We start from the raw sequence: 22,814 nt of genomic DNA on the forward strand, positions 1-22,814 counted from the left end.
GCATAAAAAAGCGGCATCCAAAACTAAAACTTGAAACCACAACCATGCAGTGTTTCCTTTTTTACCATCCACTCATTGCATCCTGTTATTTCCTACCTAAGTACTTTAGAGCTGGTTTAAGGATGTATGGTTTATTTATCATTTATTATGAGAATGTCAACATGCTGACTTTTAACATTTTACCCGAAGAGCTACTGTGAAGTATACCATCACCAAGCTGATAGCATGGCAGACTCTTTTGAATTGGCTCACACACAGAAATGGCTAGGTAACTGAACTGTCCAGTGGATAGACCCTCCCTAATCGGATTTATTCATGACAGCACATGCCCTTACTCTCAGTTACGTTTTTTTGAGTCTTTTGTGGCAACTGAATTTTTGCACATTCTTTGAGGCAAGGTTTCACTCCAAAGCCAAGTAGTTGAGGTCAGGTTTGGCCCACCCACAATGCAATGCAGATATTCTAACTTAACGATCTGCACATCTATTTCTATCCCTGCACAGGTTAAATTTCCTTGTATAAGTCTATTCTTAATTGCACGATTTAATTTTGAATAATGTAGGGGCTTCTTTAAATCTTTGTTTTGGTTGATATATACATATGGGAGGGGGGACTGCGGTTGTTGTTTAGATGTAACAAATGTTTCATGCATACCTTTGTAAACCCTTTACTAGATGATTCAAATTTCTCTCAGGATCAATAAAGTATCTCTCTATCTATAAAATAAATCATTGATTTTTTCTGGAGCGGCTCAACATTTCGATACAAACTTTGTATAACTTAAATATTATTTATAAGATATTAATTGATGTTTCTTTAATAAGAATTGGCGAGAACTTGGGTCGAGAATAAATATTAGTGATATTTCGGGTGCGTAAGGTTTTTGTGGCCTCCAGGGGCCCCTGAGTGGCTCGGCCCCAGAATGCCTTTCCCCTTTTTTACCCCCTTATGGGCATCAAGTGTTACGTCACCAAACTAGCATGTACCTGAGTGCACCAAGACTTTACAGTTTTGTACATAACTCATGTAGAGGCACAGCTTCTAAAAAAGTACAAACTGTTCTAAGTTAGCCATACCTCTGCTCCTAGCATACAACATTGTCATAACATGTGCAGTTGCTGTCTTTCAAATAGTGAACATTCAAATCAAAGTGTTTATTAAAATTCTATGTAGTATGATACTCTGGAAATACTTGCTTTTTAAAGCTGGATCTCTGTAAAATTGATATTTCTTTTACTATAAAGAATAATAGAAGCAACACTAAAATGTGAGTTTTCCATTTTAGGAACATTTTTGAAAACAGGGCTTTACCTAGATCAAATACACAATTATATCAGCTGATCAGCTAAACCTACCAAGGAATCCAGGTTTTGACAGAGACTATAGAGCACAGAAAGAACTAGTGAATAGGGACTCAAATGTGCAAAAAAAGGGAAATTTGGAAGACTACAGATGTGGTAGATTGAGAGTAAAAAGTATCTTAATGGAAAAAAAACTAATAAAAGAAACTTGAAACTGGTATACATTTACTCAAAGCAAAGTCCTACAGTGAACGTATAAAGCATTTTGATGTCTATCACAGCAGCATCATGGATAATGTAGTCATGTAACAAACAGTCCAGCTGATTAATCTGCTCAGCCCAGCTCTTGTCCTTTTCAGCTCATGAGTGGCTTTTGCTCATCTAAATAATAGAGTAATTGTTATTTCATTATTTCACACTGTGTTGGAGGCTAATATGTGCACTGTGACCAAGTCCATCATCATATTATTCGCGCCTCGACAGTCTGTTGTTTGAGCTGTGAAATCCCATCTGGTAAATAACTTGTCCGCCCCCTAATTGCACTACCGGTTCAACAAATTGCTCACAGAATTTAAATTAAAAAATATATTATTTTTAATTTAAAAGATATTGAGTAATTTCTTTGTAACACTGTGATGGGCGTTTTATACAAGACATTTAATTATGTGGAACAGCAAAGATACAGCATAGTAATTTACATCCTGTACATCACCATAGCTGCAGCTCTAATAGAGAAGCTGATGAAATGTTACGTGAAATGGATTGAATCCTGAGTGCCTTCTGCCGTCAAATCTGTCACCATTGTTTGAAATGAACTGTGGGTCTGGTATTCATTTGTTACCTCATGAATACATTATTAACACATTCAATAATAAAGGTAGTAGATTGCACACTCTGCACTGTTTTTGTATGTCACTTTAAAAAAGGATATATAAATATTTTTCCTCAAGAAATAAGTGTTTTATTAGTCCGCTGGACTTCAGTCAATAATACTGTTATCTTATTTCAGACAATGGAAGTTTAAGATCCCTTACATAGAAGCAGCCTTCCTTTGTTGAATAGGCAACATTTTAAATTCCTGGACTCATACCTCCCCCTTAAGTCAGTTTGACTTGTTTACATAAAACTCAACCTTTGGAGGAAACTAAGCACATGAATATAGTTTGCTTAACCACTTTGCCTCGAGGGGTATCCATCCAAAAAGTCTCATTATTTACCAATGACAGAGCAAAAAAAAAAAAGAGCTCTCATCTCTGGAGCAAGACTGGCTTGGCCTTTTAATGTTAATGAGCTCCACACACACTGCTGCACAGGCCAAGTCCTCGGTCAGTGAGACAGAAATAGGAGACTGGAGTCCCGATAATGTCACTTGGAGATGAATAGAATACATTTCCACAGACAAAGTGCTATGTATGCATTTTGGCCAACAATATGATTACTTGCTAGAGCCTGTGATAACAACACAAAGCTGCTGCGGCAATGGCATTACTTTTACAAATGTGCAGCTCATTATCACAAAGATTTCAGTCAACTTTGAATTTATAAAATCAGCACTGGTCTGATTTGTTTTGTTGCTTGGAAATGTTGCAATGTGACTGTTATTTCACAGGGTAGGTTGCTGTTTTTCCACTAGTTTTTAATGAGTGACCTTCAAAATCCACAAAGAGACATCTGAACAAAGCAAAAGACTTGACACCAATTGATCCGGGGAAATCCCTGCACTAGGGTTGTAAGTACTTTGTGTGTTAAGCATAAATGAAAATGTCACAAACTGAATACAGATTTCTTGTGAGATTGATTTAGTCAACCTCTGTGATCTATTTCATGGAACATTGGACTTCTAATTATTACACTCCCAACATTCTCTTATTTGAGATTTTTCCTTTAACACCCTGAACACAGTCCACTCTGAAGAGGTGCAAAGAGGTTTCAAATCTTGCATTTTTTTAGTCAAGTTAATTTTGACTAAAGTCGCTTTCATCCTCCATGCTGCGATTCACTTGGGTAGATCTGAACACAGAATCAGAACATGGGGAAAAGGACGATATCCTGTCAGTTATTCTAAAGAGGTTTATTGTGGGATTGATGGATATTTATCATCATATTGTAAAATCAATGTACTTTGCTAAATCCCTGTGAAAACGGTCAAATGCTGATATTTCATTGTGTGTGGTTACTTTGAATAAAACAGTGCCTCAACTTTTCTCCTCTCACTTTTATCATGTCTGCATTTATCATTCAGGCTTTAGATGGTGGTTACGGTGACAACAATCATCAGCTTTAAAATTAGTCAAACACCTCTGTTCTACAGTGCTGAGCTCGGTCCAGAAATTGAAGATATAGTCCCCAAATGCATGCTCACCTATTTGTTGTTTCAGATAACACGCGCGTCCACTAATTGAATGGTTTGTATGTTGTTTGTTACATTGCCAAAGTTGATTTGACAAAAAACCTTATTCTGTAGATTACAGCAATCTTGTTTTAACAGAAGGATTTATGTTTTGTGTTTGTAATGCTGATATGATAAAGTAGTCCGGGGTCTATGTAATCAGATTTTAAAAAGCACTTTCTAAATGAAAAGACACTTCCGGTTCATCGTACTGCTTGTATTAATGTTATTGGATTTGTTGCAATGTGATAAGTTTAAGTATGGAGAAGCATTGTGATCGCAAAGTTGACTGAAATCAGTCAGAGTTCTATCTCCTGGACCGCTGCCTTTTCATTGTTCGTTTTAAAAAACCTACAGTTTCTCATCAGTGCCTGCTTTGTTAAATGAATTATATTTTGGAGCCCATTTCCTCCTCCCTCTATTGGTCCTAATTTTTTTACATTTGGCTGCTTCATCTATAATTGAATGAATTTGCAAAAAGGCGCTGTGCTGATTTAAATGATCTCTCTGCCATCTGAGCCATCTCTACCTCCATGTCTTTGTAAGTATAAAAGAGCGTGCATATGCTCAGCTACTTAGATGGGGAATTATCTGATTGTGAGCTTTGACATTGGCAGCCAAAGCTGAAATGACCGACCACATGCATCAGAGCTCCTCTAGAGTGGAGGCCAGCACTCAGGCTGCACGATCAAAGCTTCGAGATACAGTTACAAATCGATGCTCTATGCTTGGATGATTGACCAGGGAACATCTCATATCGGGCTAGGGCATGCTCTCAAACTGCACAAATATTTGGAAGGATGCTGCTTACACAACATGTGACATCACTGCTTACTTTGGGGAGGGATCCCCAAACAGACAGCCCTCTCCTCTACAGCTGTGCTTCTCATTTTCAAAGCGTCTTACTGTCTCTGCCCTATTATTTATTGACCATTACCCATAACTCTGTGTGCAACAGTCTACTATAGCTCTCAGCAGAGCTGAGTTATTCCAATAGTGCAGGGCTTGCCCCCCTTTTCTGAGAAGGGAGAGGTTCATAGAGTGGTAGAGTGCAAGTAAAAAAAAATAATCTTTGCTGGTTATCTAGAGTCCTGTATAGCAGAGAAACAGCTTTTTTAGACACGCTGTTAGTTGTTGTGATGTAACCTTTAAAAAATATCTTACTCTGAAAGAAAAGCTTCAAAGTATTCAATCCATCTGCAAGATGCCAGAAGAAAACTGTGTAAATGTTGAAGGAAATATTTTTTTCCTCATCAGTGGATCAAATAGTAACTGAATGTACGACGACATTGAAGAGGGAAAAGTGAAATGGCTTTGAGTTTCAAAGAAAACAATTGTTTGCTGAGATGTAGGATATTTAGAAGTAATTATCCATGATGGCTTCATATATTCTTGTGGATACGGTATCTTATTTTCCATGTAATTATTGTCCTTTTACACATCATGTCCCTGATAGCATTGGAACATCAAGCATTCTATACAACTCAACAATTGGAGTATATCAATACACAGTCCTATGTAGAATTAAGTCATATGTAATTACTGTAAGTTCTCTGTCCCCTGTGGTATCTGATGTCTGGCCGTATAATGACTGACCTATTTACCTCCCTATTGTTAGCCAGCTGAGAGTCATGAATATTTTTCCTGGGCCAAACACCCTGTGAACTTGAGTGTGCAAATTATAGCATGGACTATTAAACTGTCCACTAACACCACAGGAGTGATTTCATTGCAGGAGGAACAAAAGCCATAGTTTGACAAGGGAATAAAAGGGCTGAAGGAGTCAAATGCAAATCAGTTCCACATGACTTTAGGTGGGTGTATTCAAAACCCTGCAACAATTATGATGCCACATGGGTAGTAGTGGCATTGTAAAAGCAGAACAAAATAGTCTTGGCTTCAGTTCAAAGGATTAAAATTGAAGTCTAAAACATTTAAATTGGAGCATTTTGCAATTAGAAACATGTTCTAAACTAAATTTAGGATCATCTCCGCAACGCAGACTGCATTTAAGATCTACACGTGTCAAATTATTCTGAAGGTTCCAATCTGCTATCCACACTAACCGAGCACCGGTTAACACATCATCAGACCTTCGCCCTCTGCCGAGGTTAAGATCCAGTCATCTGAAGCCTTAATTAAGAAATTAATTGAAATAAATAAAGTAAAAATATAAAAAGGGTTAAAATTTAAAATCTTATTAAAGCTGTTTAATGAAAAGCAACTGTAAACAGGTGTGTCTTCAACCTCGATTTAAAAGAGCTGAGAGTTTCAGCAGACCTGCAGTTTTCTGGGAGTTTGTTCCAGATATAAGGAGCACAGAAACTAAATGCTGCTTCTCCGTGTTTGGTTCTGACTTTGGGGACAGAGAGCAGACCTGTCCCAGACGACCTGAGTGGTCTGGATGGTTCGTAATTAATCAGGAGGTCACTAATGTATTTTGGCCCTAAACCTTTTATCGCTTCATAAACCAGCAGCAGGATTTTAAAGTATATTCTTTGACAGACTGGGAGCCAGTGTAAAGACCTCAGAATTGGACTGATGTGATCCATTTTCTTGGTTTTGGTGAGGACTCTAGCAGCAGCGTTCTGGATCAGCTGTAGTTGTTTGACTGATTTTTTAGGCAGACCTGTAAAGACACTGTTACAGTAATCAAGACGACTGAACATAAAAGCATGGACAAGTTTTTCCAGGTCCTGCTGGTACATAAGTCCTCTAATTCTTGATATGTTCTTCTTCTACTTCTGTTGTCTCATGTCCTTGGCAGAGAGAACTGATGGTTGAGGCAGGAAGCAAAATAGGTTAGAGGTGAACAGTTTCACCCCTGACATGTTCAGGCAAAATCCATCTGCCTTAAAAAGATGTCTGCGTTCCCAGAAAATGTTAAAATTGTTAATAAAATTCACTGAATGGGCATTACATGCAGTTGTAAGCCAGTTATTCAGTGCCAACAACCTGTTGAATCTCTCCTCTGCTCTTCTGACTGGTGGTATGGAGCTGCTGATAAACACATCCACATGCAAGGGGCTGACCATCCTCAGCAGACCAGTGAAGTCCTGCTTCAAGACTTCTGATTGTTGTTTTGTGACATCATTTGACCCAATGTGCAGTATGACATTCTTCACAGTCGGGAGTGTTCAGCCACAATATGCAGGCTCCTTTCTGCTAAATCAGAAACCATATCTCTGGGAAAACACAGTATTTCTGGTGGTAATGTGTTGTCATTCCCGCACAGTCCGTTCACTTCCACATTCACTTCTGGACGATTCGTCTTTGTCTCCAGCACTGCAATTTTCTGAGGAAGTTTGTGGTAATCGTCCTTGCAGAAGGGAGGCATCTTGTTGCTGATTAGCTTTAGCTGTGTACAGTGTTTCAAAGTACTGCGGCACAGGCTTGTCCTCTTGTCAGGCCACAGTCGTGTAGCGATGCAGAGGTAAACATTTTTTTTAAATATGTCGAAAGACCTCCTGTATCGATCAAAAAATACAGTCCTGAGGAATTGGAAATGTCCACTGCCGGCTATCGATTAAATTAGGTTTAGAAAAAAGATGATATCAGCAAAAGAATGTAAGCAAAGCAGAGAGCAAGAAGAAAAGCTGTCTGCACTGTAAGAAAGCAGTGGGCAGTAATGGGTCAATTTTAGAATAAAGCAAAAACGGGTAGTTTTAGATGGCAGGGCGTCTACTTCCTCTCCCCTGAATCTGACTCAGAAAGTATAACGACTTAATGTCTGCATACTGTGCTACACTGATTGCCACTTTGACCATTATTGTATGCAGAGCTGTGATGTCAATCAAATGTGATTTGCCACACCCACACTTCCTTCAGACATGGTTTAAACAGCAAAGAATACTGTTTTTAAAAAATACATTTATGTTGTGCTTGATAATATGCATTGATATCATAAATGCATTTCCACCATTTCAAGACCCATCTTTAGAAGCCTTAACCTCTTGCTCAATCTGTTAAAACACTTGACAAAGGACAATGAAGCAAGGAGACAAACTTAAGCTGTTTAATATGTATATGTTCCAAAGTTGGTCTTTCTTGTTCAGTCTTATGAAGAGTCATCTGTAGCGATGCTTCTGAGCTGACAGGTGACAGATGTGAGCTGTGCTTAGTAGCACTCTGCTTACCTCAACAGCAGCTTTGGCTCGCTCAAACTCCTCCTCCAGGGACTGATTCCTGGACAAGAGGGCGCTGCCCAACCGCTGCTCCTTATTTAGGCGAGCCTGTCACACACACACAAACATTTTATTATACAAATTTACTCTTACAAAATCCATTTAACAGCTTACCATTTGCAAACAATATCACAATTATCATAACGCATACACACACACACACACACACACACACACACACACACACACACACACACACACACACACACACACACACACACACACACACACACACACACACTCAGCACACACATACACACCTACATAGCAACACATCACACACACATTGTAAGCTTAAGGTTGAGACAGACAGGGAGAGTGTGCAGGGTTAACCATCTCTGCTTTCTCAGGGGCCAGTAAATATCCCTGCCTCGACAAAGCCTCTGACGTGCTTAGGAAGGCCAGCAGAATCACTGATGTCAGCATCTCACCCTACCCCTCATCTGAATGCCACTCTACTCCCCCACCCCCCCATACCTCCCCCTTTCCCATGCACCTGCACATGCAAAATCAAACCTGCAAATGCTGATTTGACTTGCACATAAAGCTTCACTCTACTATTCAAATGGAAATTAGTAGTTTATACTCGAGGTTTTGCAAAATAAGCGTATGCCGTAGTTTACATGATTTCAGACTGCATCTGCACAAGATACTGCAAGGGGTAATTAGATTTTCAGATGCACTTCCATGCTCTGATATGTTATGAACCAAGATTTCTGTAAAACAATAAAAACTGTACAGTAGGTAGGGTTAGTGAATCCAGTATAGTCTGAGGATGAGTGGAATCAGTGGCTTCCCCCTGAGGGGCCAGCTAGTACCTGTTAAAACAGACCGCCATAATGCAAGATTAATTGAGGTCACGTAATCTCACTATTAATGGACGAAGAAGTAATTGCCTCATCCATTCAATGTAGATAATCATATTTATTTCCTATTTACACCAACAAAAGGCATGCCGTGTAGAGAAAATCATCTTTGCCATGGTTTGTGTAGAAACTAAAATTTTCTGTTGTAGTGTATTTAACGGAAAAATCAAACCAAAGACAAACTATAAACAAAACAGGTGTCTAAAAAGTCTTGCATCAACTAAACTAGAGAGTTTTTAAAACCATGATTCAGGATCATTTGACGACTGTATTCACATGTTTTTCTGCTTAAGGCTTCTGATTTGTTGATCAATGTAATATTTGTTTATTGTCTGTCTTTGTTCTATGTCTGAAACTTTCATGCTGCTGTCTTTTCCAGGCCTCTTGAAAAAGAAATAATATATCTCACAAGAATTTTCCTGGTTAGGTAAAGGTAAATTAAATCAAATCAAATTTAGAAATAAATCTTTAAAAATAAAAATCAGGACAATATTCAAGGTTGATGTCAGTCTCAGCCCTCTTTCAAGGGGATGGCACAAGTTTTTCTGCCACACATAAACACATAATTCTCAAAAAGATAAACAAGATTATGATATCCAATGTGTTTAGCTGTTTGTTTATATTCCAAACATAAACTAATATTGTTTAAACAGGCTTTGTTTGTGTGCAGGCAAATTCATGGAGCTAAATGACATGGAAAATAGAAAGTAGGACTTCAACAATTAATCCATAAAATCGATAAAAATTAATTATTATTGTGTGCAAAAAATGTGATTATCCATTCGTTGTGTCGCGCGATTATTAAGTCCCTGGCCATCATGGAACTGTTCACTTCAGAGGCAAAATTTGAGCCGAATGTTGTACAGCACTTTCTTAGCTTAAACTGTGTTCAAATGTGCTTTATAGATAACTTTACTTTCATGTATTACAATGATGGCAATAATTTAATGATTATATTTTTCCATGAGATTTTGGCAGGCTAACAATAGATAATTGATTATGAAAACTCAGACGAAACTAAATTTTGGTTTTCAGAGGAGATGGAAATGTATGTGATAGGCTGTCGGACTTTCAAAATCCATGATATTTTCCACCACTGTGGGTCTTAAGATGTCCCTGAAATACACTGATGACAAGTTGCAACGAGGTAACAATATCCTGGCCAAGCAGTGAGTGACTAAAGTTTGTATGGTATTATAATATCAATAACTTTTGAAGGCTTCCCTTTATAAAGGTGTATGGAAAGCTGTTTGATAGATTAAAAATGTAGAGCTTTTGTGCTAAAATGTATGCCCAGAGTAGTAATAAAAGTTCTCTTACAACACTGTGAAAGTACTCCACTAAAAGTAAAAGTCCTCCATTCAAAGTATATCAGTAATTTCACCAGATGTTAAATGTGAGTGAGGAGAGAGGTAAAGCAAAAATCTTTTACACACATATAGCATATATTTGTTTTTGTTTTTATGTTAGCCCATGGCCTGTTGAATGATGTAGCAAATCCCATTAATTAAGGAAAAAACAGCAGATTAATGAATATTAATCATAATTTGCAGCCCTTATAAACACATAGGATCAGACACCTTTGGTTAAACATTACCCTGTTTGGATGTTTAGAGGTATTACATATTAATGCATTTAGCAATAAAAAAACACCAACAGAGTTCAGACCTTTTTTTAAATAAAACAACATAAACCCAATCAGCTAATGTTGCATGTTAATTATTTGCTCCCCACACTTGCAAGTAACACTTCTAATGTAGGTTGTAGATTCGTGATAACTAATCTAATCCCAGCTCTAGCTGGGCATTCTCACATTTAATTGGTTCCTTGTTGTGGTTAATTCCAAGTACCAGCTCAATGGATATTTCTTTAACTTGAGAAAAACAATGCTGGGCAGGTCTTCTTTTGCCTGTTTATAGCTGCTAACTATGGTTGGAAAATTGCCGTTCAGGGAGGGCGTTTTATTTTTCTGCAATCCGTAGCCTAACATATTTCCTCTTCATAGAGATGATATTTAATAGTATCACACGAGAGGAAGTGATGTATTCATCTCAACCTCAAGTGTGATATTGCATTTATGCGAAAGATATACAAGCAGAAAATAATAAATACTAAAACTTAACAACAGATTCATTTGAACCGCACCAACCCATATATTTTACCAATTTAACTGAAACTGGACTGTCTACTGCACTCTTGCTACTCTGTCCGTGTCCATGGTTACCACACAACAGTAGTATGAACATTTACTTGTGTGTTAATAATAATGACTTGTATCAAGAAACTGGTGAAGTTAGAGTCTGCTGTGAGATCCTTTTTGAGATTGAAGCTGAATACGTTTGCATGTTTTTGTAGTGTGGGTTTAGTGTAGGCCTATATTAATATGGAGTAACACAAACATCTCTCTTTTTTGCATGCATTTCCTGTGTGGTACCTGGCAAGCAGAAAGCTAAAACCACTCTTCGTAAGCTACTATGTAACTCCTGAGCTAAACAAAATGTGTTTAATTTGCCAACAACACCCTCTTATTTGGACAGTTATTCCAAAATCTATTATTTATCAGACTGCTGAATGGTTGATGTATGTTTAGCTACTTTGGTAAGATAAGCTCTAATGGGCCTGATGAATAATTCATTGGCTATTAATCTAATAACGGTGTCTGGAAACAAGATCCCTTATGCAGACCTACACAGAGACATCAACTCGGGGGAAAGCACTTGACATTTGGACCTCATAGCACCACAAAGGAACAATCTTAATGCCAACAGTACATCAGAATTTTCTTATAAGCACTTTTTGGCTTCAATGTTATCTCCTCTTTTTTTTATCGTTTGAGTCAAATTTAATGAGATACAGTGATGCTTTTATTTCTGGTGCAAATGTAAAAGTCTTTCAATACCATATGAAAGGATGCATAGGGAGGCTTACATGTCTTCCACTAATATACTGCCTGTTGAGCTGAAATGGAAGAATTGAATGTGTTAGGAGAAAATGATGGCAAAGAATCACACAACATGGTGTCTCAATTTAAAGAAACGGTAATATCAGGCTTCTTTATCATGCGTTAGTACATGCAGTTACATTAATTCTTTCAGGAAAGTCTTATGAAGGCTTAACCATCAGTCAGAACAATGTTTCTGAGGTGTGTAAAGGTTTCTCCTCAGAAGGATGTTCATTTCAAATACATAGTGATCAGTACTGCCTGCTCCTTTTGTGATGAGCACTTACTTGAGATGCTAGGGCAGCCTCTGGATCCGCTTTGGTATTTACTTCTAGGGAGTTCTTATTCGATGGCTCTAATTGGGATTTACAGTCGATGGACCTAAAGCAGAAGAGAGAGAGAGATGGTTTACATTAAAAGGGAACATTGCACTAAACTTTACGTGTTTTTCTACATACAATATCTAAATATTTCTATATTTGAAATCAGGGCCAACTTGGTAAATTAGAAATTCATCCTTAAAATAAATCCAAGAGAACCTAAACTTTTTACTGTATTCACTTGCCTAAAGGACATGGGCTTATCAACAATAAAAACATCCAATTGCATCTGGATCCATTGGATGAGCTGCATTTTCACTTTCTCACACCCTGCTGTTGTTATACAACACTGAGCCAATGTTTCTCATTGTATTTTCTGTCAAACTTGTATTCTCTTTAACAGACGAAGTTGAAAACTTTTATTTTGCCTTCCCCCCCTCTGTTCTTATTCCTGATTGTCGTCCTTGTCTGTTTTTTAAATACTTTTTCTTTATACCGTCCTTGAATTGTTTCACTTATTCAGACTGGCTTCTCTGGTTGTCTTCATTGCCTGCCTCACTTTTCATAAACCTTTAGCTTAGTGTGAATAGAATCACCACTGCATCAGTCGTCTGCATTTGGGTCTTAAGTGAGACTACCTCTGAACGCAACATTATAAGTTTAGTTACAACAATTGGAGAAGTGTTTTTAAACTCAGTGCCCTTTCCCTGCTCAATTTTTTTTTTATTTACAACATTGTAACAACACTGTAGAATGTAGGAAAATGCAAAATGTTGCTACCATGTTAAAGCCTGTAAGGAAAATGCCTACCAGAGAAACTCATTGGAGGAGTTTTTTGAAGAACGCCTTCTTTCTAGCTTCCATTTCCTGTTGCCATTCCTTTCAGGGTTTGGGTTCAGCTCTTCCCATTTATCCAATGGTGAACCAATCGTCACTTGTGAAAGTAAGCAAATGATAGGAAAATTAAAAAAACATGCTGATTAAGCAAAAGATTCTCATTTGAGGTAAAATATTGCATTTCAAAAATATGTCATCAAATCTATCACTGTGGAGTAAGGTTGGCTGATGGATGATGTAGAAAAAGTCTATTTATTTGTTAATTTGGACAATGTTCATGTGTTCTTGACTATTTGATCTCTGTGGATGTCCTTACAAAAGATGCCCAGAATTCTTTGAAGACATGGACTTTTGCAGATAAATTATGCCAAGTTAATAATAAATCTCATTGTCATGAATTATTCAGTACACCGTACTCAATCTGCATAATGAGTTCTTATTAAAGACTTTAACCTTTTCAATAGGCAAATAAGAAACATATTGGCTGTTTCCTTTTGATTGTCTTTAAAGATAATCCCTATCATTACAGTAAATGGCTTGCTCTTTCTCTGCCTATCGTGAATATTTGTGAGGTTAGTTCCTCTGGGGATGGTGGAGTAAGAGATGTAGGATGTTTCGGGATTACGTCGAAATTGGTTAAATGCAAGACAACGCAGTCCAGGGAGATTTTCCAAGAGTTTCAGAATTCTCCTAATACAGTTGCTGGATTTTTAGTCTGCATCACTGTCCTTTTAGAAGAATATATTTTGCTCATAGACTGAAATGTATTTAAGGTATTTAGAGTCAGTTAGATGTATCGGTACACTATAAAAAAAGTAACAAACCAATTTACAATCTGTCTCTACCTGAATCTATGGACGCCCTCTCAGGGGTTCTCATGCTTGGTCCTGTCTGTTCTATTTCCACCTGGATCAGCTCGGTCTCATCCGTCTTCTTCCTGTGAGCGTTTTTCTTCAGGCTGTTGCCGCGGGACGACAGCGGACTCCTCCTGTTCTTGATGGTTTTCCTATCACCAGGTTCACTCAGATCCAGCAGGTCCAGTGTTGAAGACAGAACTGTGAGGGACATGGCAGTATTTAAGAAGTCCTCTTTTGCATAATTGCAGTACTTCTCACACGAAAATATATTTTGGCCGTCTGCCCAGACTTATAACAGCAGCCAAGGTAGATTTGGCAACCCATTCAAACTATTTTTTTCTGACAAAACACTAAATAAGGTGGAGAATACAGTAGAATCGAAATAATTATAAACCCCACTAGTAATAAATCAATGCACCTCTTCAAACTATACTAACAAATGATGCCTGCTTCTCTTTTTTTTCTTCTTCCTTCTTTTCTTGCCATTATGATCTGCTTTGAAAAGAAAGATTAAATATTAGAATTGTGAGTCATGGTTATCTCAAGGATTTTTTTTGCTTATCCCGAACCTCGATAGCTTTCCTTTAGTGGTTATGTCAAGGTAGTTTTCTTTTCTGTCTCTAAGCATGTGTCATACTCTATGAACTTAGCTGTTCTCTTTGTAACAAAGAGAACAGCTGGCTTTCCTTATTTTACAGCATGAAGCTTTGATTTTGATCTACACTTTTTCTGACAGTGAGAAAGCTGTCAAAGGTACTTAAGATGTCAGGAAATGTTACCTCTAGTTGGACATGTAAGAAATGTGCTGCTTCTCTTTAAATATAGTCTAAATATGCTACTCGCTGCTGCACCGTTGGATGAGGATAAGGCTGCCCCTTGAGGAGATCAAGTTTGGTCAATTAAGTAATTCAATCTCAGGTTGGCTGAGAGGCAAAGGACAGAGCATTCAGTCGGGGGCTCAACTTTTGTCTGAGCTGTCGTCTTGCATTGTGTTAAAAGTAAGCGCTTATTTTTGGGTTTCATTAAAACCAAGGAGTGGATTGTCTGTGTGAGTAATAACTTTTAATTCTTCCTTCTGTTTCCACTAGATATGTTTAATGGTATCAAACCAATAATATACTTCCCCTCCAATTCTGGTTTTAATATTCTCTTTTCTTCTATGATTTAAAAGGTTGTAGTTTTAGTCAGACAATCCTTACATTCTGCATATGTCTTGCTAACATCATCATAATTCAAACTATCTTTTCTCAGTGAAGTGTGTTTTTCCTCCAGTGTATCATTAATTGATATGCCTCTAAAGTAAAACAAGTAAAACAAGTTTTAACATTTCTTAAATCCATGATATACACAGAACCAAGTTCCTCATATAATCGGTGTTGTTTATGCGAATTTTCCAGGGATATACTTGCTGTCATGTTGCACAATGAGACTCAACACACATGACTGCATATTTGGTGTGTGCTGCTGTTTCATGACAACCAACTGAGATCAATTGTCGACTGAAATCTCTGCGTAATTAGAGCGCATGCTTGTCTTCCATGCCTTGTGCTCTTAAGATGACAACTACAAATCAGGGGAAGCACACTCTTGGGAAGGTTGCCAGAAGAGTTTCAACATCAAAAAGAAACACGAAGTTGTTCATGAAAAGGCAAAAATGTCAAAAATATTTTACCCTGGAGTCTACTGGAAATGATGAAACTGGGTAGATCTGTACTACTACTGTACCAACAAGTACATGTATGATCCAGAAACCTTTGATATAGTATTAATGTAAACTTGATATTTATCAAAGAAGGGGAATAACAAACTAATACTTTGAATTTGAAATGGCTATTGATTTGGTTTTTGCTCTAAAGATTATGTAAAAGCTTGCCACTGTGGATGCTTAGCAAGTTTGTGAAGAGTGATTCCCTTTGCAGCTCTTGCTAGATGAACCTTACATTTTTTGAGTGTTTTCAGTTTTCGGATGAAATAAAAAAGGAACCAATTTTCATTTTTACATGTAAAAGAGCGTTTTCTGTTATTCAAAAAAGTGCTAGTTACTGGTTACACGCTATGATGGACAGTTGCTACTCAGCTGAAGTGTGTTCTTAAGCTTTTGGTCACCCTGACATTTCCAATTAAGTAAACACTTAGATTTCCAATTGTACATACACAAACAACAACTTTTTTAAATAAAGAAGAGACTGTTGTTAAATAGAGTATTATAACCTCAAGTATCAAGTAGTTCTACAGCAAGAATCATGCATCTTAAGGAAACTCCTGTGGCCATTGAGCCATCATGTCAGAGCAAAGTGCTGACTAAAGAAGTTTCAGTGCAAGGATTGAGGAGAAGGCCTTTGTATAGGGATACAGTGGTGATCAGAGGCTCTTCTTTAATAAATTAGCTTAAGCATTCAGACAAGTGATGGATAACCTAATCTAAGTGAGAAGGACACATTACGTTTGAGAAGTGTTCCCTCATTTATATTTCTTCTTAAGAAAGGAAACCATTGAAACTCTAAACAGCTACCTATTCCTACCTGAGTATATCCAAACCCATGTATCCCAAGACAACCATTCAAAGATGGATTTTTTTTGTTCAATTTTATCCATGTGCAGAGCTAGTCACACACCTCAAAATCAGATGGCACTGAAACTGCATGCAAGAAAGAGCACACTGTAATGTATAGTATGTCCCATATGGATAAGCATATTTATTATGGTAATTCCTGTTTAGTGTGGCTTCATAGTACATGTCGTTGACGGTCCATTACAATGTGAAAACAGATGGACATAAAGCACGCCTGAATAGATTGACATACAACCACACGTGAAAGCCCACTTCACCCTCTTGTCTCTGAACTGTTGGAGGAAATCATGTAAGATGGAGAAACTAATGTGAGCATGCCGAGTACAAGAAAACCTTTTAGGCCAAAGATCTTTAAGACATTAGTTTTCCATGGCCACGTGATACTGATTTATTAAAACCTTAGCTTTCAAATGCCACTTCCCTGAATAGTATAAAATCTAGCTCTTAATAAATAATGTAAACAGGATTGGATCATTTTGTGAATTTTAAAGAACCATGATCAATTAGAGTCAGCCTGCGTCACTGTCAGCAGGAACAGCAGGAAACATTATGGAGACAGACGGTGGAGAGTTTCCCCACAACTCACTCTGCCAGGCTGATTCAGCACGGCCATCAGGCAGTATGGTGACAACACATGTCAGCTAAGCAATCTGGTTCTGCAAGTAGTTGTTCAAGAGATGTTACAGTTCAGTGATCAAACTCCACCCATGTGGAAACCAAGATGGCATCTGACATCTGTTCAAGTCAAAATATTCGATTTCTCAAATCCTTACTTTGACCTGGATGATTTTTAGATTACTTATTGTCAGAATTTAAGCTTGTACTGAACATCTGGTGCAACATACATATACATAAAGGGAGACACATATTTCCAGCGTGCTTTAGTGATATAAAGTTGTCCCCAACTCAAACAAAAAAATCAGCAATTTTGCATGAAAATCTCATTTAGTGACTTGAATTAGTCTCATATTTTACATTTGACTGCTTGTTTAGAACATTTTAATAGACAGAAAACATGTTTATGATAAGGTTATATAAAAACTGAAGACACAATGACTATTTCTATTTCACTAATGCAAATATCAGATAGTTACATAATAATACACAATTTAATGGAATGAAATGTAAAAAATTATCCAAAAATGCAATATCTGTTTAACTGCTTGACTAAGAAGGGAACATTGGTGCACACACATTTGAAAAAAGTACAAAACCCTTATATTATGTTATTATTTTTAATAACTTTGTCTCTAGTTTTTCTTATTTATTGATTAATTCCGATCTACTCCTTATCTTCATGCACCGCACTATTAATATGAATTTACCTAACAAGAAGTGGATAAGATGCACATCTGTATGCCGTTCTGTTTCTTCCCAAATCTGCAGTACATTTGGATGGACATGTGACTATTGTGCAAGAATCAAACACATATACATTTATAGGCTCATGTAGTCAAATTAACTACAATTTCTTCTGTTATCTGAATCTTCTTTGAGAATCTATTTTATCCTTCAAGAAGCATGGAAACCCACAGTAACTGGAAAAGTGGGAACAAAAATGAGCCATAATTAGAATTCACAGTACATTGTCCATCAATGATCCCTTTAAAATGGGCACATAAGCGGTTAATACCCTGTGTTTAATTATGTTTAGTGATATATTTTATTTTCAAAGCAGAAGTAAATGACTGTTTGCTACTCAAAACCCTTTGTATTTCAGTTAGATACTGTCGAGTCATTGCACAGTTCAATCCCAAAAAAAGCAATCTCAAGATTTACAACTAGTAGTACTGGTTAGCATCCTATGTATTTTTGCATGCAACCAGTGAAATTGATTGTATTTGCAGATGGAAATGATTGTACTGTACCAGCTGTGTTGGAAGTCACTGGGCGGGAAAGCCCATCACACTTGGTCTCGCAGAGAAAATCGTCGATGGAGGGGCTTAGGAGGGGGCGGCTCTCTTGTTGCTCACTCACCAACTGAAACAGAAAACAGAAAAAACTGTTCAGGCTCTCATTCAGCATGGAAGTCCAATCTTAATGTATATAGGCCATGTTGTGTTAGATAATAATAATAATAATAATAATAATAATAATAATGATAATAATAATGATAATAATAATAATGATAATAATAATAATAATAATAATAATAATAATAATAATAATGACAATAATGATAATGATAATGATAATGATAATAATAATAATAATAATGATAATAATAATAATAACACAAATTCTACCAGGAGTTAAAATTTGCATGACATGTATAAAAAAAACTGGCTGTCATTTATTTAAATCACCATTGTATTTAATAAGTCATTCTATTATTGAAAGATGGTTATGTTAATGTAGTGCATGACATGTCACTGAATGAGTCACCATTGAGAAAACGACATAGATTATCTAAGGTGAGTGAAACCTAATGGATGTTCACCATTATTGCTTATCTCACCTTCCAAGTCATGAAAATGCTAATTACCTTGCCTGTGATACACCAATTTGTATGCGTGCCAGTGCAGCTGTGGAATAGCTTACATCCAATTTATGATCAGCACCCTGAAGTCACGATACTCCAGCTGCAGCTGGCCAAAATATGTTAACTAGTGATTCATAATTTTGAGGTGACGACCAGTTTTGGCCCATAGTGAGGGTGAGCCACCTCCACTAACATCAGCCTTTGCAGTGTATAAAATGCTGGCAGCGAACAAACATGACATTTGCTATTGTTGCTCTGCAGGCCAAGCTCGCTTACAGAATTTTAATGAAGGTGCTAAAAGATTAATTACCAAGCAAGAATGGACAGCACACAATGTTATATATGAGAGTTGCTGAATGGGTTTTTTATAGTATGTCTACAGAGAGTAAACATGTAAAAGTATCTATACTCTATTGTGATGTAATAGAGTACCTTGTTTACCCCATGTGCTCGATGTTACACCCTCATTGTTCAGGGTCCTGTAAATCTCACTTCTATTTTTTAAAATATAATAGCTGCTGAAATGATCAAGATTTTTTCTCTCCCGTCCTTGCTTATATTCAATATCTAATAAAGAATTTGAATTGAAACCTTCCATTTACCAAGATCTTGGATAGATATATATTACAAAATGACAAAATACAGATATCACCATACAGCTATATTATAATATCAAGTTAAGAAGGCTTTAACATGGCTTATTCTTTCAGGAAGAGGTTCGTACAAATAGTTTTTTAAATGATTAACCTTCAGCATCACATCAAAAAAATGGGGAGGACAAACAATATAGAGGACTCTCTGTTAACCTGCATAATGCAGGCTTTATTGCAAGTACACGTATAAGGATGCATTTATTATCGCTCAGTGCACAACATACAAATGTAACTTTGTGTCTGTATTCTGTGCCTTTATTTTCCAGAAAACGTTTATGGAGGTATGTAATATGGCAAAGAAGAGAAACTGCTGGAGCGTCGGTAGCCCAGTGGTTAGAGCACCTGCTCCCCCTTACGGTGACAACAGTCCCTCAAGCGGAAGGCCCAGGTTCAAATCCGACCTGTGGCTCCTTCCCCCAATGTCATTCCCCACTCTCCCCGATTTCTGGCTCTATCCCTTTTCCTATCTCTAAATAAAAGCATAAAAAGCCCCAAAATAGACCCTAAAAATAATTCATAAGAGAAACCGCTATGTCCTGGAAAGTGACAACATAATATGGGAAGTAGAAAGGAATACAATTGTGTTGTTTTTCAGCCTGAAAAGTGGGATTGAATGGCATCAAAACAAAAAACATTTCTGGAAGGAAATCTCTTCTGTAGTCACCAGTGTCTGGTTTGCGGACCGATTCCAGCGGAGGTTTTAATATTTAATTTACACATGCATGATACGTTACTTGTATAGTCTAGGCTATGATACAATAGTTTTTACATTCAGGTTAAAAACAAGTGCTTAATATCGCAAAAAAAAAGTCCAGTCCGAGGTTGTTCAGCTTTAATTTCTCAGGTGGCGGTGGACAGAGACGAACCTGGTGTCAGATATGGATAATGATAAATATTTAATAACCTAGACTACTACTATTTTGTAGCCCTGTTCATATCAAACAAATAAATAATTGCAGAGATGCAGAGTTTCTTGATATTATTTTATTTATGTTCCAGATAATTAACCCCCGCTGGCACAAATGGCCTCCAGCCGTCAACTGCACAAACTAGCCTGGTCACCAGCCCCACTGAGACAGGCGATGGTGGGCGCCCGTCCTCCTTCTCCAGTGCTGGCCAACCAACACGACTCTGTGTCCATTCTGAAGAGGTCCTAGAAAGACAGACAGAGATGTCGGTCAAGGGCGGAGAGAAACCTCTTTCTACTTGTCATTAATGTGACTTGAGAAGAGGTTACTGAAAACCTGAAACGTCCTGCATCAATTTAATAAAAGGTTTGACCAAACGTTGTGTAATGTCTAATTCTCATCTGAATAGCCTATTTCCAAACATAAGAATTGAAGACTTACGTTTTAGAAGAGCTGGATGAAGTCCTGTCAACGTCTTAAAGCCCCAGGATGAAGTTAATTGTTATTTTGTCACATGTAGCCCGGCTTAAATGCGTCTGTTGTGCGCAATGACGCATGTGGCACAGCAGCGTATGACATTGTTATTTAATTCTCAGTACATGCTGATAAGTTGTGATCTAACATTAATTAAAGTTCCGTGTATTTAAATTATCAGCAGTTACACACACTCACAGAAACACACACACACACACACACACACACACACACACACACACACACACACACACACACACACACACTTTAATCAAATTTATTTAAAAGTAAAATTGTTCCTTTTGCCAGATAATATCCATCAAAGAGATAATAAAAACAAATATGCTTTGAGGATAATGACCCATGTTATGAGATTTAATTTATAAATTTACTGTAATTACACAAAAGAAGCACCACATTTTTCTGCATACAAAAAATTCAAACAAAAAAAACACATGAAAGATCATTATGTTGTTGGGTATTTTTGCTGTAAGATTGCTGATCCAGCACAGGTAGTTAGAATATTTGCTTTGCTGGCATCAGAATACAGCTTCGGTTCATGTGAAGTCTCACAGTGTGAAGTAACCCGATTTCATCCTCTGCTGCTGCCTGCCCAGGCATTCATGCATTTCCTCCCCAATTTTCAATACACATGACAAATCACACAGGGATAAACTTGTTTTTAAAGGTCGCTTATATTCGGCAATTTACACTCTGCTTGTTCAGGGAAAGTGTAATTGTAGGCTGAGGCGGTAAACCATTGAATCTATTACAATGGTTATTATTGTGAAAGAGGAAGAAGCCTTATTTAATCTCTGCTTAATAAAAGCTAAGAGTTACCATTAAACCCTTGTCACTGTATTGACTGAAGAGATAAATAATGTGATTAAGGTAAATAAAACAGCAGTATTAATCCACCATTAAAATTAGTCATACCCAAACACTTTTTCAGTTTGAGTCAGGAAAAGGAGCCTATTTTCTGCAAAACAAATACTAATTATACACACAGTATTTTACCATGGTACTTATCAATATTGATTTGGTCAACTCACATATGCAACCATTGTAAACATTTGAACAACTTAATTGCCAAAAGAATCATCTATAAAGTGTGTCTAGTCTAATGTCTGACAGGTGGTGTTTAATGTAAGTGTAAACTGATTATTGTATAAAGTTGACATAAAAATAAATCCCACAAGGCTCTGGGACTATACGTGATGGAGACATGTCTGCGCTTTATTGTTTTATAAACAATTAATATGATAAATAACTCAAATACATAAACCTTAGCTAAACCTATCAATGATTTTTTTTTAAAGTTAGTTAGTTTTAATAGTTTTTTTAATGGATTCAATGTACAGATGTATCTGTAACTATATATACAAGCAGGGTACGAAATGAACTCACAGGCCAAGGTGGCGGAGAGAGAGAAGCTAACAGTGTAAATAAATTCATAAATGTACACTTTTACAGTGGCTGAATTGATAGAAACCAGAGAAGCATCTGTCAATGAATAACATTTTTTATTTACAAAGCATCTATTGAAGGACATTCAAGAGTTACTCTGCATTAAACAGAGATTCTAGGATAAATCTCCTGTAGTCTGTGTACAAATTCCCCACACAATAGATGATCTTGGAGCTCTCTTTTTATTTTTTAGCATTAAAAATGTCCTCTAAATGCAGGCTACAGCTGTCCCTGCAGGGTATCTGTTTTTGATGGTTTGGCTGAATGACTGAAGGTCACTACTGCCAAGTAGCTGAATGCTGCACATTTGCAGCAAGCCGTAATCTCAAAGTAACATATTTAATTCATAAAAAATGTTTAAGTGTAATGACAGATGTTAACAGAATCTTGGCTTTCAGCCCTTCTGAGTCATATTTATTGCTAAAAGTTGGCAGCATTTTCATATTCCCAGTAAAATATAACTGTGTTAACCTTTATGTTGTCCTCAGGTCTTTTTTGACCCATTTTCAAAGTCTTAATTTTAAAAAAAATATGGATTTTTTCATCTAATTGCCTAAAAACGA

At 37.0% G+C, this 22,814-nt stretch overlaps 1 protein-coding gene across 5 annotated transcripts in view; it reads right to left on the minus strand.

Moving 5' to 3' along the window:
- The window catches only part of pex5la (peroxisomal biogenesis factor 5-like a), a 93,265-nt gene that overhangs the window by 22,011 nt on the left and 48,440 nt on the right, over positions 1–22,814 (minus strand). For 3 of the 5 annotated variants that reach the window (XM_065955860.1, XM_065955861.1, XM_065955858.1), the window contains 6 exons: positions 18,136–18,247; positions 13,684–13,893; positions 12,812–12,935; positions 11,969–12,062; positions 11,669–11,698; positions 7,827–7,922 (listed from right to left, as the gene is read on the minus strand). In XM_065955860.1, coding sequence (XP_065811932.1) covers positions 7,827–7,922; positions 11,669–11,698; positions 11,969–12,062; positions 12,812–12,935; positions 13,684–13,893; positions 18,136–18,247 — 666 coding nt within the window. The remainder of the gene's footprint in view (positions 1–7,826; positions 7,923–11,668; positions 11,699–11,968; positions 12,063–12,811; positions 12,936–13,683; positions 13,894–18,135; positions 18,248–22,814) is intronic. The other 2 variants (XM_065955862.1, XM_065955859.1) reach the window with 1 other exon arrangement.

The sequence above is a fragment of the Labrus bergylta genome, chromosome 6, assembly GCF_963930695.1.
Source record: "Labrus bergylta chromosome 6, fLabBer1.1, whole genome shotgun sequence".
NCBI lineage: Eukaryota > Metazoa > Chordata > Actinopteri > Labriformes > Labridae > Labrus > Labrus bergylta.